General features: G+C 38.6%; 2 protein-coding genes across 2 annotated transcripts in view; one reads left to right on the plus strand and one right to left on the minus strand.

Moving 5' to 3' along the window:
- The window catches only part of arhgef10la (Rho guanine nucleotide exchange factor (GEF) 10-like a), a 153,534-nt gene that overhangs the window by 8,569 nt on the left and 127,024 nt on the right, over positions 1–17,941 (plus strand). Inside the window, exons 3-6 of the mRNA XM_073825406.1 lie at positions 1,211–1,232; positions 7,587–7,741; positions 13,844–13,933; positions 15,524–15,651. Coding sequence (XP_073681507.1) covers positions 1,211–1,232; positions 7,587–7,741; positions 13,844–13,933; positions 15,524–15,651 — 395 coding nt within the window. The remainder of the gene's footprint in view (positions 1–1,210; positions 1,233–7,586; positions 7,742–13,843; positions 13,934–15,523; positions 15,652–17,941) is intronic.
- On the minus strand, positions 1,358–6,981 carry LOC141294265 (uncharacterized). Its single transcript, XM_073826343.1, has 4 exons — positions 6,975–6,981; positions 3,635–5,430; positions 2,849–2,944; positions 1,358–2,734 (listed from the first exon to the last, which is right to left on the minus strand). Exons 1-4 carry the CDS (start codon positions 6,979–6,981, stop codon positions 1,358–1,360), a joined length of 3,276 nt encoding a protein of 1,091 aa, XP_073682444.1.

The raw sequence follows: 17,941 nt of genomic DNA on the forward strand, positions 1-17,941 counted from the left end.
TGTGTTCACACTTGTAGTTTGGCTTGTTTAGTTCATTTGGTCCAGATCAAAAAAGGAAAATGATACATTTGGTCCTGATCTGCTTATTGTTCACACTGGCATTTTTGACAGCGAACCTAAATATAACAAGGTATATGATACGTTCACAACCCGTGTATGGGACTAATAGATCGGTAGGAATCTTAATACTTATCCACAATGGGCCAACACTCTACATTGACTTTGTATTGCGGGAAGCTGCTTCTTTGTCATTTCTGACTTATAACAAAAATCAGAACAATGTCTAAAAGCAGCTACGTGACAAGGTGTACAGTAAACAAGCTTAAAAAACACAGAACATTTTTATAAGATGTCAACCTAAAAACGAGTGTTTTAATAACACAAAAGTAGAGTGCAACGTGTCTTATTACTCTGAGAACTACGCCCTCTAGAGAGAAATTTGACGGTGACAATAAACATTATTTTTAACCATGTCAAAGGATTATTTCACCACCTTGGAAGGAGGTGATATATTGAGAAAGTAAATTTTATTGGTCTATGTCAGTGCACATTTTCCTTTTGTTCCACTTAGTGTCGTGGCTGCATCACCACCTTGGGTGAGCATTATTTTCTAAGAATTCAACACACTGTTGTCAATTATTCCTTACATCTACAACTATTTGTTGTATGGCAGATCAAGTGGCTGGCAAAATGAAAAGTAAGGCTGAATAGCGTAAACTGACGGCAACTAGTGGCATACGTCATAAAGGTCCTTGCTATAAATGCACATAGGGAATTTAGAACAACCTGACTGGTCAGGTTGAGTGATGTATATTTCATTGAACACTCCAAACAAAAGGTGCGTTTGATTTAATGTGGTGCTGCAGGTGTATGAGACCAAGTTTACCACACACCTAATGCAGTCTGCTGGACTGAGCGTGCTCGTAGTTGCATGTATATGAATTGACTACCTGCAAACTCAAAGACCTCATAAAAGGCACTCCTTGTTGCTCCACATGTGCCCTCTGCTCATTTAAATGAACATGACAAGCGTGAACACACCCCAAGAGTCTCTCAGTTAATAAGGCTCAAATATTTTAGACTGGGAGTAGGCTTAGATCTTGTCTGAAACCAGCGGTGGAAGTTCTAACATTCAGTGGATTTAATTGCCAACTTATCACCAACTACTACATGCAAAAACCTCACATTTCTCCATCCAATTTCTTTACAGATGCATCAAACACCAACAAAAGGTAAGGCAGTCTATTTTCACTTAAAGACCCACACAAAACATACTTGCTAATGACATTTTATTGATGCTTTCAAAACATTGCAAAACAGAAGCCAATACCAGAAAACTGCAAACACAAGTAAATGGCTATGACTTCACTTGTTGGAACTTCTTAAACCTGCTTTGGGATAGACGCTGGCTGCTTTGAGATGGTCCAGGAGCATTTTGGTTATTGACAGACTGATAATTCTGCAGTGCTGGATATGGAAATCCAGGTTGCACAGACTGTGAGACAGACTCATAGCCTGACATAAAGAGACCACTGGGTTGCTCCAGGCCTTGGTAACCTAACTGCCCAGGTGTAGAGGTTTGGAACCCAGGCTGAGATGCAGTCTTAGAACTTGGCTGCGCCTGGTATCTGGACAAAGCAGTCATGGCTGGGGAAGAGTAGCCTGACTGAGGTAGTGACTGGGGGCTAGGCAGCATTGGCTGGGAACTGAACTGCTCTGCCATGGAAGGAATCTGGAACACAGACTGAGAGGCCGTCTCAGAACTTGACTGTGCCTGGTACCTGGACTGCACTGGCACGGCTGAGGAAGAGTAGCCAGACTGAGGTAGTACCTGGTGGCTAGGCAACATTTGAGGCAGGTAGCCGGAAGGTGCTGGCTTGCTTAAAGGCTTGTAGCTGAATTGTACAGGCTTAACTAGGGGCTGAGACACATCTTGCTCCGGCTTGACCAGAGACTGGTAGCCAGAGTGTTGCGGTTGTCTTACAGGTCCAGATTGTGGTCCACTGGGCTGTGACACAGAACTGTAACTGGGCAGTCCGGGCTTAGCGAGAGGCTGTCGGCTTGGAACGACTGGGGGCTGGTAGCTAGGCTGTTTAAGCGGCTGTGCTGGTCTGAAAATGGACTGGAATGTTGATTGCAATGGTCTAGGATGGACTTGGCTGCTGGGTGACACCACAGACACATAGGTATTCTGGCCAGGCTTCCCTGGGGCATGGTAACCATGTTGTACAACAGGTTTGAGGTACTGAGCGAAGGATGAAGATACTGATCTAGATGGAGGCTGATACCCAGCCTGTCCTGGTTGGGCTGCAAGCTGGTAACTGGGCACAGATACATACTCCTGGCAAGAATATAGTTTAGAGCCAATCTGATAAAGTTCTCCTCCTTGGACCTGCACTGGCTTGACAGTTTGTTGGCTGTGCTGAACTACAGATTGGTAGCTGGATTGTGCTGCTTGCAGGCGGCTTGGCCGGGCCACAGACTGGTAGCTGGCTTGTGCTGGTTGTTGGGCAACAGGCTGAGGCTGGGCCACAAATGGGTAGCTGGCTTGTGCTGGTTGTTGGACACAAGGCTGAGGCTGGGCCACAGACTGGTAGCTGGCTTGTGCTGGTTGTTGGACAGCAGGCTGAGGCTGGGCCACAGACAGGTAGCTGGCTTGTGCTGGTTGTTGGACAGCAGGCTGGGCCACAGACTGGTAGCTGGCTTGTGCTGGTTGTTGGACAGCAGGCTGAGGCTGGGCCACAGACAGGTAGCTGGCTTGTGCTGGTCGTTGGACAGCAGGCTGAGGCTGGGCCACAGACAGGTAGCTGGCTTGTGCTGGTCGTTGGACAACAGGCTGAGGCTGGGCCACAGACAGGTAGCTGGCTTGTGCTGGTTGTTGGACAGCAGGCTGGGCCACAGACTGGTAGCTGGCTTGTGCTGGTTGTTGGACAGCAGGCTGAGGCTGGGCCACAGACAGGTAGCTGGCTTGTGCTGGTCGTTGGACAGCAGGCTGAGGCTGGGCCACAGACAGGTAGCTGGCTTGTGCTGGTCGTTGGACAACAGGCTGAGGCTGGGCCACAGACAGGTAGCTGGCTTGTGCTGGTCGTTGGACAACAGGCTGAGGCTGGGCCACAGACTGGTAGCTGGCTTGTGCTGGTCGTTGGACAGCAGGCTGGGCCACAGACTGGTAGCTGGCTTGTTGGACAGCAGGCTGGGCCACAGACTGGTAGCTGGCTTGTTGGACAGCAGGCTGGGCCACAGATGGGTAGCTGGCTTGTTGGACAGCAGGCTGGGCCACAGATGGGTAGCTGGCTTGTGGTTGTTGACTGCTGGGCTGAGCCATAGATGGATAACTGGCCTGTACTTCTTTTAGTCCACTGGGTTGAGCCACAGGCTGGGAGCTGGCTTGAGGTAGTTGCTGGCTGCTGGCCTGAAGGAGTTGTGAGCTGCTGGGCTGAGACACAGATAGATAGCTGCCATATACTTCTTGTAGTCCACTGGGCTGAGACACAGGCTGAGAACTGGCCTGAGCTAGTTGCTGGCTGCTGGGTTGAACCACAGACTGAGAGCTGGCCTGTGCTAGCTGTTGGCTGCTGGACTGGACCACTGACAAGTCAGCGACTTGTGGAAGTTGCTGGCTGCTGGGCTGGGCCACAGATTGATAGCTGGATTGTGCTGGTTGTTGGCTGCTGGACTGGACCACAGACTGAGAGCTGGCCTGAGCTAACTGTTGGCTGCTGGGCTGGGCCACAGACTGAGAGCTGACCTGTGCTAGCTGTTGGCTGCTGGACTGGACCACTGACAAGTCAGTGGCTTGTGGAAGCTGCTGGCTGCTGGGCTGGGCCACAGATTGATAGCTGGATTGTGCTGGTTGTTGGCTGCTGGACTGGACCACAGACTGAGAGCTGACCTGTGCTAGCTGTTGGCTGCTGGGCTGGACCACTGACAGGTCAGCGACTTGTGGAAGTTGCTGGCTGCTGGGCTGGGCCACAGATTGATAGCTGACTTGTGCTGGTTGTTGGCTGCTGGGCTGGGCCACAGACTGAGAGCTGACCTGTGCTAGCTGTTGGCTGCTGGACTGGACCACTGACAGGTCAGTGGCTTGTGGAAGTTGCTGGCTGCTGGGCTGGGCCACAGATTGATAGCTGGATTGTGCTGGTTGTTGGCTGCTGGGCTGGGCCACAGACTGAGAGCTGACCTGTGCTAGCTGTTGGCTGCTGGACTGGACCACTGACAAGTCAGTGTCTTGTGGAAGTTGCTGGCTGCTGGGCTGGGCCACAGATTGATAGCTGACTTGTGCTGGTTGTTGGACAGCAGGCTGGGCCACCAACTGGTAGCTGGCTTGTGCTGGTTGTTGGCTGCTGGACTGGACCACTGACAAGTCAGTAGCTAGTGGAAAATGCTGGCTGCCAGGCTGGGCCACAGATTGAAAGCTGGCTTGTGCTGGTTGTTCACTGCTAGGCTGGATGGCCTGTGCTAGTTGATGGCTGCTTGGTTGAGCCACCATTTGATAGCTGGTTTGTACTGGTTGCTGGCCACTGGACTGGACTGCTTGCTGGCTGGCTGACTGACTGACGAGTGCATAGCTAGCCTGAGGGCTGCTTGACTCAACTCTATGTTGCATTATTTGGTATCTAGCTTGTGACCTGGATTCATTTTTGGAGCTCAAAGGCTTGAACAACCCAAAGCTTGGATTCTGAACTGGCCTGGATCCTGAAATAAGCGTTGATCCAGTTTGCCAAAGTTGACCTCTTTGAGGCTTAATGAGTGGTCTACTTGATTGGCCTGCAGACTGGGAGCTGGCCTGTGACAATTGTTGGCCACTGGTCTGGATTAACTGCAGGATGTTAGACTCGGCCACGGTTCCAGAGCTGACCTGTGCTGGTTGTTGACCGCTGGATTGGGAGATTGTTTGCACTAGCTGTTGACTGCCAGGCTTTGCCACAGGGTCATTGCTGGTCTGCAGAGGGTTTTGGGAAGTTAGCTGCACTGGCTTAAGAACAGAGTCACTGCTTTGCTGCAATGGCACCAAAACCAAGGAAGAACGGACAGCATCAGAGCCTTGAACACTAACTGACTGACTTAAACCATACCCTGACATGCCCATACCTACTGCACTACCCACAGAGCCTTGAACAAGACTACCACTTCCAGCTGAAGCAAGTTGAGAGCCCTGAAGCTGGCTTCTAGTGTCCAAACCAGAATTTCCACTTGTCACTGGACCACCTGAAGAGCCAGTCTGAGAACTTCCAGTATCATAGCCTCCCTTAACTGCAGCACTATGAACTATATTCCTAGATCCCAGAGGCTTAATTGGTCCTGCTTCATCACCTAGGCCAAACCCGGTGTAAAAACTTTGTAGTTTAAGATCATCCTGCATGGGTTGAACATCTTTTGGGGTATAATATCCAGGATTGCCTCCATTGCTGACAGAGCTATAGCCATCAACTGCAACAAAAAGAGAGAGAGAAAAAAAGCATCATTAAAACAATATTGACAGTTTAAATGAATAAATCTAACTATACAAACTTACCACTTGCAACACTGTCATGCACACCACTGCTTAAAAGTACAGCTAAAGAAAAACTGCAAAACACTTAGTTTTAGTAACTGGAAGATACTTAATTTACTAAAATGTACAAATTTCAGTATCTTTAGTAAACTGGTTTCAATTAGTCTTAGAAGAACTACCAACAAATACATAAATATACCTTAAAATTCTCATTACTGTAGTGGCACCCATACCAAACCATCAACTACCCCCAACACAACAACTGCAGGAAAAAGAAATACAAACCAACTAACCAACCCAACCTAACATATAGTGCTTGCCTCTACCAATTACCAATCACCAATCAGTAGATAATTATCTCAGACCAATCAGTTGTCACAGCAACCTCTAATGGCTCATTATTAGTTTCAAGTTTCACAGTATGTCATGTAATAATTGATTGGTGATCTCAAATGCTCTTTTTCCCTAGAATGCTGGATTTTTTAAATTTGGAATAGGATATGATTTGTGCTGTGCGAATCAGCAGATTCTCAAAAGCAAAAACAGTGGTTTAGGTAACCTGCCCATTACTTAAATTGATCTTTATGATGAACTGTGTGCCAAGCAATGGCCCAGTTTAGTTCTGCTGTTTTATGAGGAAATGCATAATAATAGAAAAACCTGGCCATCTCATTCCTGTGAGCTTTCCTGTGATGACAGTTGCATTCAAAACGAGACCCTTTTCAGCTTATGCTACCGTTATATTCTGCTGAATGGATGTTTCCAAAATGAAGATGTCAATACTGCTGCAGGTTGGAGCTATCAATAGCCTTTTTTCATTGGCGTGGTGTGTGTCAGCACTGTTCACACTGATATGCTGCTATTTCAGCATGTCTGGCTTGTTTGTATTTATTCCCTGTGTAAATATTCTTGCTTTTTACAAGATTAATAAATCCAAGCAATTTGTTCCGCCACTGTTAGAAGCTGAATGTAGTAGAACCTATTTACTCACAATGCATCAATTAAATTATATTATATATAAACATAGTATAATGGTTAATTTGCTTTGTATTCAAGAAGAGGGAAAATCCTGTTTAGGGCCGTGTGGGGCAAATGTTGCAAGTAGAATCTTCTGTGTTTTGTGCTGCAGAGAAAAAATATCTATAACCCTGTTTGCAATATGTTCACAAAGCAGAGGGAGGTAAACATACCCATGCAACATCTTTTCCCACGTTAACCTGGGGAGAAGTGTGTTTAGTGGGAGTGGAAAAGCAGAAACACTTGATACATCTGTAGTGAGAAGAGAAGCACAGAGCACAGCTGTCTTATGTGCATTCTACTGCAAAACACCTGGCTCTTTCCCCTAGCAACTGGGAGCTTGTGAGAACTCTGACAGCCAGCTTTTATAATGCCAGTCCAAAAACTTTTACATGGAATAACTGCAGTTAAAAGGATGTATGTCATGCTTTCTACAGTTACAGAGCTCATTTATATTTTGTACTTGGCATGTTTACCATATTGCTTGTGAAGTGCATCACTGCTCTTGAAATGTTAAGTAAATGTGGTGGGAATTGATATAAGCATGCGAAATGATGTGTCAACGGAGGCAACAGATGATGACTCTTAAAAGCACTATTAAAACCTGTAGTAGACTGTTTGATTGAATGCTGAAATACATTTCAATGACCAGAAGTGCTGTAACATTTTTAAGCATGGCAATATCTTTCCATGAACAGACTTTCCATCATCTGTCCTTGTTGACTAGCTTTTGTATAACATAATATAAACTTTTTTTTTTTTTTAATTTTAATGTAATTCTAAGAAGATTACTCATATTGCATTGGTTATTTGACTCTCTACCATGAATACTCTACCCAATTTCCATCTCATTTCCATTGTCACTAGCTTAAGTCCTCCACACAAAACACTGTAGCACTCATAACGAAACACAAGTGCTTTTTGTGATACTCACTATATGGGGCGGATGGCATCCGAACTCTTCCCCTTCTCTGCTACCACACACCACCCAGTCTTAGGCTTGAGCTGATTTCAGTACGGTTATACCCTTGAGACGTCAGCAATAATATGGCTCTATTTTTGGGGAATGTTCCAGAGATCAAGCTTCCACTGACTCTGCTGCACCAGAGAACTTAAATGAAAAGGAAGACCAGACTTGCACTGAGGTGAAGACCAAGAGTGAAACATGCACTGTTAAAACTGACACAGGAACAGAGGATTTCAGACACAGCCCAGGACAAAATGCTGAAGGTAAGAGATAAAACATCAAATGTTTTTACAGCTGGCGTTTAAAAACTAAATAATACTTGCATATTTAGAAATGAGTGACACTGTTGGCTTTATTTGTTTATTTCTTTATATATATGGTGTTTAAATCTAGGCTACCGCGTTTACCATAGAAGGTTTCTTCCCAGTATGCAGTCTGTTATACACTAAGCTGTGCATGTAAACAAACTCACGTTCTCGGCTAAACACTACAATACAATATGAAAGACAGGATTTTCAGTAAATACGACTGTATGGTCGTTTGTTTACCTAAATTAATATCAACAAACAAATCAAGAATAATATGGACTGCTTTTATTGTACACTTTTATCTGCTTTTTGGACCTTAATTAATCACCATCCTCTCATCCCTGTGTATCACGGATGAAAACGTCGTATGTTACAGGTTTGGGCAGAACAGGGTGAGCAAAAAATTACAAATCTTTGCTATAATGTACTCAGCCGGCATTTCAACGTTGATTCACTGTTGAAACAACGTCAGGTACCATGGTTGGATCAACGGTGAAAAACCTTTCGGATTTGCAAAAAATTTCAACGTTGATATTGTGACGTCTTTTCAACGTGGAAGTAACAACGTTGATTCACCGTTGAAATCGCGACTTTGTTTCACCCTCTTACCTTTCGGGTTACGGTCATCTGTCGACGTTGAATCAACGGTGAAAAACCTTTCGGATTTGCAAAAATTTTCAACGTTGATATTATGACGTTGATTCACCCTTGAAATCGCGACTTAGTTTCACTGTCTTACCTACCTTTCAACAACGGTGAATACACCACTGTACATTCAATTACAACCAGTTTGCATTTAGATCAACACTGTATGTACGTTAGTTAAAAATCAAATGACTAGCAGCAATGGTATCAACTTCAATAAACTAACACATGATCAATATTATAAAACAAATTTTATTTTGGAAACATACACTGTATAAATCAAAATAAAAACCTGTCGAAAACATTTTCCAAAAACAATACAAATACATTAATTCTGCTCACATGTTATTGTAGCCCAGTGATGAATACAAAGTAATCAGACTTTATTACGCATTACCAGTCAGAAGTTTCTCACAGTAAAATTTTAAATGTTTTTTTATGTCTCTTCTGTTCACCAATCCAAGTACAAAAATTTTTAATAAAATATATTTGTACCATTTAAAATGTTTTTCATTTGAAGATATTTGAAAATGTAATTTAATCCTGTGATGTCAAATCATTCTAGAAATCATTCTAATATTCTGATTTGCTGCTCAAAAAATTGTTGAAACAGCTCAGTAGAATTCTTTCAGTTTGCTTTGATGAACTGAAAATGAAACAATTTATCTGATATAGAAATCTATTGCAATATTATAAATGTCTTTATTATCACTTTTGATCAATGTAAAGCATCCTTGCTAAATAAAAGTTTTGAAGTATGGTATATAATTTTACAAATGATTTTTATTTCAAGTAAATGCTAATCTTTGGATCTTACTATTCATCAAAGAATCCTGAAAAAAAAAAATCTACTGCTTAAATATTGATAATAATAACTTGAACAGCATATTAGGATGATTTCTAAAAGTTCATGTGACACTGATGACTAGAGTAACAGGAATAAATTACATTTTAAAATATTTAAAATAATATTAAATATTTTAAATAATACAAATATTATAAAGCAGAAGGAAATTGTTTAATAATAATTTTAAAAAACCTTACTGTTCAAAAACTTTTGACTCGTAGTGTATTTTTTTCAGATACTGAAAAAAAAAAAAAAAACACAGATGTCAGGGTTTAAACCCTGGACCCCAGAAGGTTAAAGACTCAAAGGTTTTGTACAATAACATGCATATTTTGCGCTGCACAAGAGAAACCTTTTTTGACTAAAACCACTTGATCTCTTATTTGGTGGTTAACTATAGTTCTGTGAAAACAGGTTTACAAATGTGTCTCATTATAAGAGATGTGTACATTTGTGCAGTGGAAATAGGTAAAAGAGTTTGAGAATGGAACCTGCAACAAGAAACCATGTCGTGGTGAAGGGATCAAAAAGCAATCGCCTTAAATTCTTTATGTAGGAAATATCTTAAATGAAATGTATTTATTATTTTAAGCCAAAATGTTTCTTCAAATTCTGATAAAAACAACAGCCTTGTGCATATATCATGGTTGTGCTTCGGGTGATCTTTGAAAGAGTCCCAGCTCTGTGTCCTTTCTGATGCTGTCCTCTCCTCTCTCCCCCACTTGTGTGCTTTCTGTGCTGTCCTGCATAAACAACAACACCAAAAATAAAATTTCATAAAATACCAACGTTGATACTGTTGAATATCTTTAACTGAAAACACTCAATACAAAAATCTTGTACAATATTTTTACTTTACAATCCAATAACAGTGGAGTTGGAAACAAAGACGTGCACAACACTTCATTAAACACATTTTGACGTATTCAGATTAAAATTTAAAACAACATGGTTTTAATCACAATTCTAACAAAACAGTATACTTAGTGAAACAAGTAAAATAATATTGAGTACATTTGTATTACAATAAATAAACTTTTAACAAAAGATCAATGAATCTCTACCAGAAGTGACAGTGTGAAGTAGCAGATGAACTATTCCTTACCAAACTGCCAATAAGCTGGATCCTTAATGACTCTACAACGAGAAAGAATAAATAGTTTACTGAAATTTTCTTAAAAAGCTGTTTTTCGTTTTAAACCATTCCTAAACAATCTTAATTAATTTTAATTAAAGACATTTGCCGTTATACGATATTCAGAAAAGAAAGATAAAGTATGTCATCTTTAGGACTGTTATTATAGGATTAAAATGTAAACACATCCGCAGTAATGCATGGCATTTATATCGAAAAATTTGAATCTCTAAAAGACAGACATTAACAAATACTAGCAACACACAACAACACCTGATATATATACGACCAGATGAGCTAATATTGTTAGCGCGCTAAATGCAATTAGCTTCAAACTTTTGCTGTCTGTGATAATAAAGCGGCACAAACACACACTCGAGTATTTAACTTCTGCAGTTTACACGTCCTTTACCAATCTGTAAACTCTTGTACTATTTTTTAAAAGGTAATAATAAATACTTATTGTCTTACCTGATTTAGCCAGTGCTGTATGTTTTCAGAGACTCGCAGCTCACGTCTAACGTTATTTCCTCTGTGTTCCGGTTTTTGTTCTCCGTTGGGATCTCACAATTCAAATACGCTCAAAATAAAAATATAACAGGAAAATATAAAATAATTCGGGACCAACTGAATAATTTCGGTAAGCAGCAGCTCTTACGCAGCTCACAGCCTCACAAGAAAATGCGGTAACGGTTGAATTTTTTTAAATTACAAAGGCGCGGCAGTTTCACCTGTCAGTTTCCTGAATGACAGCCAGATGAACCAATCATGATCAAAGCAGTAGGGTAAAACAACCAATAGGAATTGTTTCCGCATGTGGTAGCGAAATGTATTTAGTTTTATTGTTGGTGATGATTATATTTAAATACACTTATATTTTATTTTAAGTTTCATGAAATAAAATAATGTCCATAATAATTTAAAAGGCAAACATTTCTTTGTATGCTGAAGACATGATCTCATGTTGATTTATAAGTTAACCTTTTTAATTATTATTATTATTATTAATATTATAATTTAAACAATTGCTTTTGAAGGCATATATAACCGTTTAGCATTCAAAGTTTTATTAAAGTTGTTTTACCGTTGAAACAACAACCGACCTAATTTCAAACAAATTTCAACGTTGAATTTCGGTCATGTGTTGACTGATCTTCAACCATTTAGCATTCAACGTCACATCAACGTTGTTTCACTGTTGAAACTACAACTGACCTTATTTCAACCAAATTTCAACGTTGAAGGTCGGTCATGTGCCGGCTGATAACGTTGCGTATTTTCTTGCGAAATTATACAGAAATGAGAGAAAGTTGGTAATTTAGAAAAAAAAAACAGCTGGATGAGAATGCAACAAAAAAGGTAAGGTTGTTGTTTTTCGTTATTCAGCAGAAAAAGAATAACTAAAAGAAAATGCCCACAACTTCCCAGCTAACAATTTTCGGTTCCCCGAACGTTCCCGGAATGTTCCCAAGAACGTTCCCGATTGGTTAGCCATGAAATTTCTCAGTATGTTCCCAGAACGTTCCACTAACCTAAAGGGAACGTTCCATTTACGTTAAGAAAACTTTTCTGGCTAACCAATAGTGAACGTTCTATTTATGTTCCCTGAAAGCTCTCTGAAGGTTCCCAGAACCTTTCCTGGAGTAAGCGGCATGGAAGACAGTCGGATGTGGACCTCAATAATCACTACTACACACCATGTCTTGTTTTAAACTATTGTTTAATCATTACAGATAATCAAAGCACATTTAACCATCATACGGAGCATTAAATGAGACTGAATTATCCTATACTATGTTAGATTTCGTTAATATGTAAGACAGAAGTACCATACCATACAATTACCCAGATTTTATGTTTATTAAAGCACCAAATAACATGACTTCAACAAAATATTCGATTTTAAAAATGTGTATTTTATTTTTACAGACATTAAAAACGAATAGCATTTATTTGACTTTAACTAGGATAACATTACATTCTTTTCTTACCACTGAATTAACGATGATGTGCTTCCCTCTTTTGGTCAGTCTCAGTTAACATCATGTTCTCTTCCATTAGACGTGTCAAATCTCCATAAAATAACAATATTTACTCTTGTATATATTAATTATAAGTAATTATCCATTAAAGAGATCAATCAACAAATGTTAATCAGTCAGTAAAACGACCTTTATTTTTTTAATTTACGCGAGCGCGGCGCTTTATGTTGAAGACAGGAGAAAGCTAAAATCCTATAAAATTAAAATTATATTACCATTATAATGCGATTTGACCATTTTGATGTCTACACTTTATTAAAAGCTTATTTCGGATATGAGATTCAGCAAAAAAAATAGTTTGTTTATGATGAAAAAAAATATAAACATTTCAGCATTAGAATAATCAGTCATCTGCAAAGTTTTAATTAGTTTTACATGGTTATGACTACTAAAAATAACCTGCAGGGAACGTTCTGGGAACGTTCTCTCTAGGTTATAAAAATAAACCAAAAAATAACCTGAAGGGAACGTTCTTTATAGGTTATTAAAAAGAGAACCTATTATGGGAACTATATGGGAATGTTAGGGGAACGTTCTGTGTTTGCTGGGTTAAACCTTAGATGTTTTACTAAATGCTGAATTATGGGTTGTTTCGAATAGTTGTATGTGCCATGCCGCTACTGTAGTTGACAAGTGAGCTTTAGGATTTTAAACGTTTTTTCTTTTCCCCACCTCAAATTGGTGAATGCCACGAAATCACTAAATCCCTCAGCTGCAAATCTGTGGTGTGAGAACATAATAGCTGTTTTCACCCTGATCTTCTGTTCGATTGGAAAGCAGTTGTGTTTGGTTTTCTGATATGGTGACAGATTGTCAGATAAGGTTACTTCCTTTTGTAGCTACCCACGTTTAAAATAGCGGCAGTTTTCTGCTCTATGACCTGCCTTTTTCAGTGTTTTTCCTCAGAGTGCAACTATATGTCTGATGAATCAGAAACAGAGCTTTGGGTGATTAAAAAAAAGGTAATTCTCCTCAACAAATCATCTTTTAAAAGAATGTGGCACACCAAGTTGACATGTTTTGATTGATGTTGACTGAAGCACTACAGTTTTGGAATACAGGGTAAAGCCACAATCACATAAGAAGCACGAAAACAGCACGAAACTCACAAGAAGTAATGATACATACAAGTATGTCTTGTATCTGATTTAGCTTGGATAAGCTCTGCAGCTTTTGAAAAGCAGCTCTCAGATCATAAAATTCCAATAAAACATTCAAGCAAAGAACCGCAGTTTTGTTTTTGATGCTATGTTCTCTATTTTCTGTCAAGTTAGTGTTCACAAAAACTCATACGCATCTTCCTTTGCTTTCGAATGGTAAACACATCCAAATTAATGCACTCCTTTTTAAAGTTTGCATTTCCCTAAGTTTTTTTTTTCCCTTTCCAGGTGAAGCCTCTACTGATTCAGAACACCAGACGGCTGGTCCGGAGGTGATCTATGATGATGTACCCTGTGAAGATCTGTCTTCAGGAGAAGGTCAGTCATAGATTATTTTTGGGTCTGTCATTTGACATAGATCTCCAAGACGTGTATCTGGGTGTTTCTTCTACAAGCACTTTTCTGTACTGGGGTTAGTTTTATAGTTAAATATTGAGATTTCAAAGTTTTCCTTTTGTTATAGAGAGTTTGCACTTATGTCACGGTTTGGTCAGTTACCTGGATGCGTGGCCATATTGGAGATACTCAAATGTAAACAACAGCATGGATTGCACGGTTAATGTACTACTGAATATATTGTGGAAGCTGCTAAATCATATAGAGAAGGACTTAGTAAGCAGGAAAGGGCGCAATATTTTGACAAACTAAAGTTAATAGGTGGTAAAGATACATATGAGCAGTATTAATTAAGATATTAACCTAATATTTCACCTACCTGACGGGAAATAAGAACAAACACAAGTGTTGTCAAAATTCTTGCCCTGGAAATCCTAGTTCAGTTTGGCCAACCACAAACGGACAGTTATTTGCACTATTCTCCTTGATTTGTTATAACTTTTGTCAGTCTGTAGTAATCCAAATGTTTTTCCTGTTACGACCGATTAGTACAGCCCAAAACATGACAATAATTGATCATTTTCAGCATCAATCATCAGCAAAATATGCGAGTTTTGTGCGGTTCAGTGGCATTGTTACTGCCAATATGACCGATTGATGATGTGTTGTGAAAGCACTCTGTATGAAGGTCATATTAAAATATTTGGACATTACTATATTTTATAATTAGTCTTTGTACAGTTGGAATATATTTTATAGTTTTAGATCTAGAATTTCCATCCTAAAATCAGAAAATTCATCAGAAAATATTAGTTTACAAACGATGAAAATCTAAACAAACAATAACCCCCCCCCCATAAAACTCGATATTTATTGTGAAACAAAATAGATAAATCCACACATTTCTTTATCTTGCAAATACAATTTTAATCCAGTGCTTTTGTCGTCCAACCTTCATCAGCCACTGCAAGCTATAGCAGTGTGTTATCTATTTTTGTTAGATTTATGTTTGATTTTCATACTTTCTACTCACCTGCCTGTATGATTTATTAGGAGGTGAAGTGGCATTTCATAAATTTTTATTTTGTAAAAATTATTTAAAAATTATTTTTTAACTTTAGTGTGTAGTGTGTTAAATCATATTAAATGAAATATAAAAATACTGAAAATATATACTTTAAATGGAATTAATGAAATAAATGCATTTTTAATTATTTACGCACTGATTATAAATTTATTTAGACTATTTACAGGCTCCATGATGTATTAAGATAAGCTGTCATGTTTTATTAGGCTGCTTGCAACGTTGAAAATTAAATATGTAATGCAATATAAAATAGTGGCACTAATGGCATCTAATGTAATTGTCTAATGTAAATGTAATCTTGCCTCATGTCATTTCCACCGCAGAATGTTATCAATTTTATTATTCTACGAATGATAAAGGTGCTGGTAGTCAAAGAAACACCCATCTATGTCTTATATAGATATTTTTTGTATCACCATGTCATTGTCAAAAGTCCTTAAGTATTTACAGGACTGTACTGAAACCCACATTGCTTTGTGTGTCAGCTGATTTGATCTATGAGGACATTCAGAAAGAGGAGGGCTTGCAAGGGCCCAATAATAGCTGGAGCTCAAGTGAGTTTGAAAGCTATGATGAGCAGTCCGACTCTGAGAGGGCGCCAACCCGCAGCAAGGTGCGTGTTTGTGTGTTAATTCAATACTCCCCACAACTGCAATAATTATGTCCTGCCAAACATCTGATTTATCTTCACACGCATTTCCACATTCCTCATAATGATAAACCACAAAGGTCCGTAAAAAGATTTAAACCCTCCAAGGTTGCAGGCTGATTGATTAGTATGTGGTTCGATGATTTATTGAGATGTGGGTTCTTGTGATACTTTAACGGGTTGCTGTGTGCTTTGCCACCACAAGAGTGCAGTGTTGACCAGCACTTGCTTAATCGCTACTAACGCTGGGCGTAACTGACACACTTTTCCACTGCTCTATATTGCTGCAAATTTGAATTCAGTGTGCACTGTGTTATCTGCCCTCACACGTTCATGAGGTCACACTGGTATGGAAAACACTTTGCCCAGGCGGCAGTCCCTCAGAAACCAATTTCCCATGGCCAGACTCACCTTTACCTCCGCTGAATTAGGCTCCGTAAGATTCCTACTGCCAGACAACTCACGATAAGCAAGAATTAGATTACTGAGTCTAATACCACAGTGATTTGAGCTCAGTTTAACAGTTATTCCTCCAGCTTTTTTTAGTGCATATATAACTGGAAAGGAATGATTTTCTTTCGAAAGGTGTCAGAAGTTCCTTTAGTGGGCTTGTTAAGATTAAAATGAACTTGCGAGGACAAACAAGCAACAATTGACTTTACTACAGTATTCAGTAATTGGGCTTTTGTCTTTGCAACTGCGTCGGAAATCGTTTTATTATGAGAAGATAATAGTAACTGAAATATTTAATGACTACAATGTCTGTTTTTTTGTAGAAATAGATATCAAATATTTATAGGTATACACTACAGTTCATAGTTTCGTGGGCAGTCAGATTTTTTTTAGACAGAAATTAATGTTTTTATTTTGCAAGGATGCATTTAATTCATCAAAAGTAATGGTAAAGACTTTTACATAGAATTTATATAACGTTTAAATTTTTATTTATCAAAGAATCCTGAAAACTGTATCAAAAAAAGAAAAAGAAAAAACGGCTTTCAGTTTTGATAATGATAAGAAATATACCTTGAACACAAAAATCAACATAGTGTTTTATTTTATTTGAATTCCTTCCACTAATTGCAGAACTACATACAGAATTCAGGGATATATTTTACTGTATTTAATAAATTCCGCCTTAATGTCCAAATTTTTTTAAACTGTAAAGTTTTTATAGATTATTATTTAATAATTATTTATTTATTATTTTTAAAATATTCTTCAGATTTATTTTATTTTATTTTATTTTTATTACTAATTGCAGAACTACATACAGAATTCAGGAATATTTCACAGTTTTATTGTATTTAATAAATGCAGCCTTGGTGTGAATAAGAAACCTTCAAAAATATCATACAAATTTTACCAATTCCAATTTTGTAAATTGCACAATTTTTGCTTTTTTTTTTTTTTTAAATAAATATTTTTCAGATTTATTTATTTAATTTAATTTTTATTTTTTTTAATTCCTTCCACTAATTGCAAAACTACATAGAGAATTTAGGGGTGTTTAACAATTTTACTGTATTTAATAAATTCAGCCTTGGTGTGTATAAGTGTCACACCCCTGGACTTTCATGTTGGTTTCTCCCATCATTTCCCCCCGCAGATCTGTGTGTTTTGGTTTCTCCCTCATTGTCTACACCTGGGTTCTTGTTCACCTGTAGTCTGTCTATTTAATGTGTATGTTTTCCTTTATGCTTTGTCGGTCCTTGATGTTATCTCCTGGTGTTCATGTGTTTCCTGAGTTTTCGTTGGCTTTATTTAAATATACGTCTTTTACTACGTCGTTGTTCGTGTGTTCCTGTGTAAAACGTGACAATAAGAAACCTTCAAAAATATTAAACAAATTTTACCAAATCCAAATTTTTAAACCATAAAGTTTTTGCAAATTTTTTAAAAATAAATACTCTTCAGAATTGAAAAAAATCCTTCCACTAATTACAGAACTACATACAGAATTTAGGGATATTTTACAATTTTATTGTATTTAATAAATGTAACCTTGGTGTGCATAAGAATCCTTCAAAATATTACATTTACCAATACATTTTTTCCCCAAAGTATTTATTATTTTTTTTAATGAATATATTTTTCAGAATTGTATTCCAATTATTCCAATGCCAATTCCACATTTTAAAGTTTCATATTCTTTAGATTTTTATTTTTATTTTTATTTGAATTCCTTCCAATATTGTGGAACTGCACAGTGCACACAGGATTCGGGAATGTCAGATGCATTGAGCGCAGCATA

Source organism: Garra rufa, chromosome 20 (genome assembly GCF_049309525.1).
Source record: "Garra rufa chromosome 20, GarRuf1.0, whole genome shotgun sequence".
Lineage (NCBI taxonomy): Eukaryota > Metazoa > Chordata > Actinopteri > Cypriniformes > Cyprinidae > Garra > Garra rufa.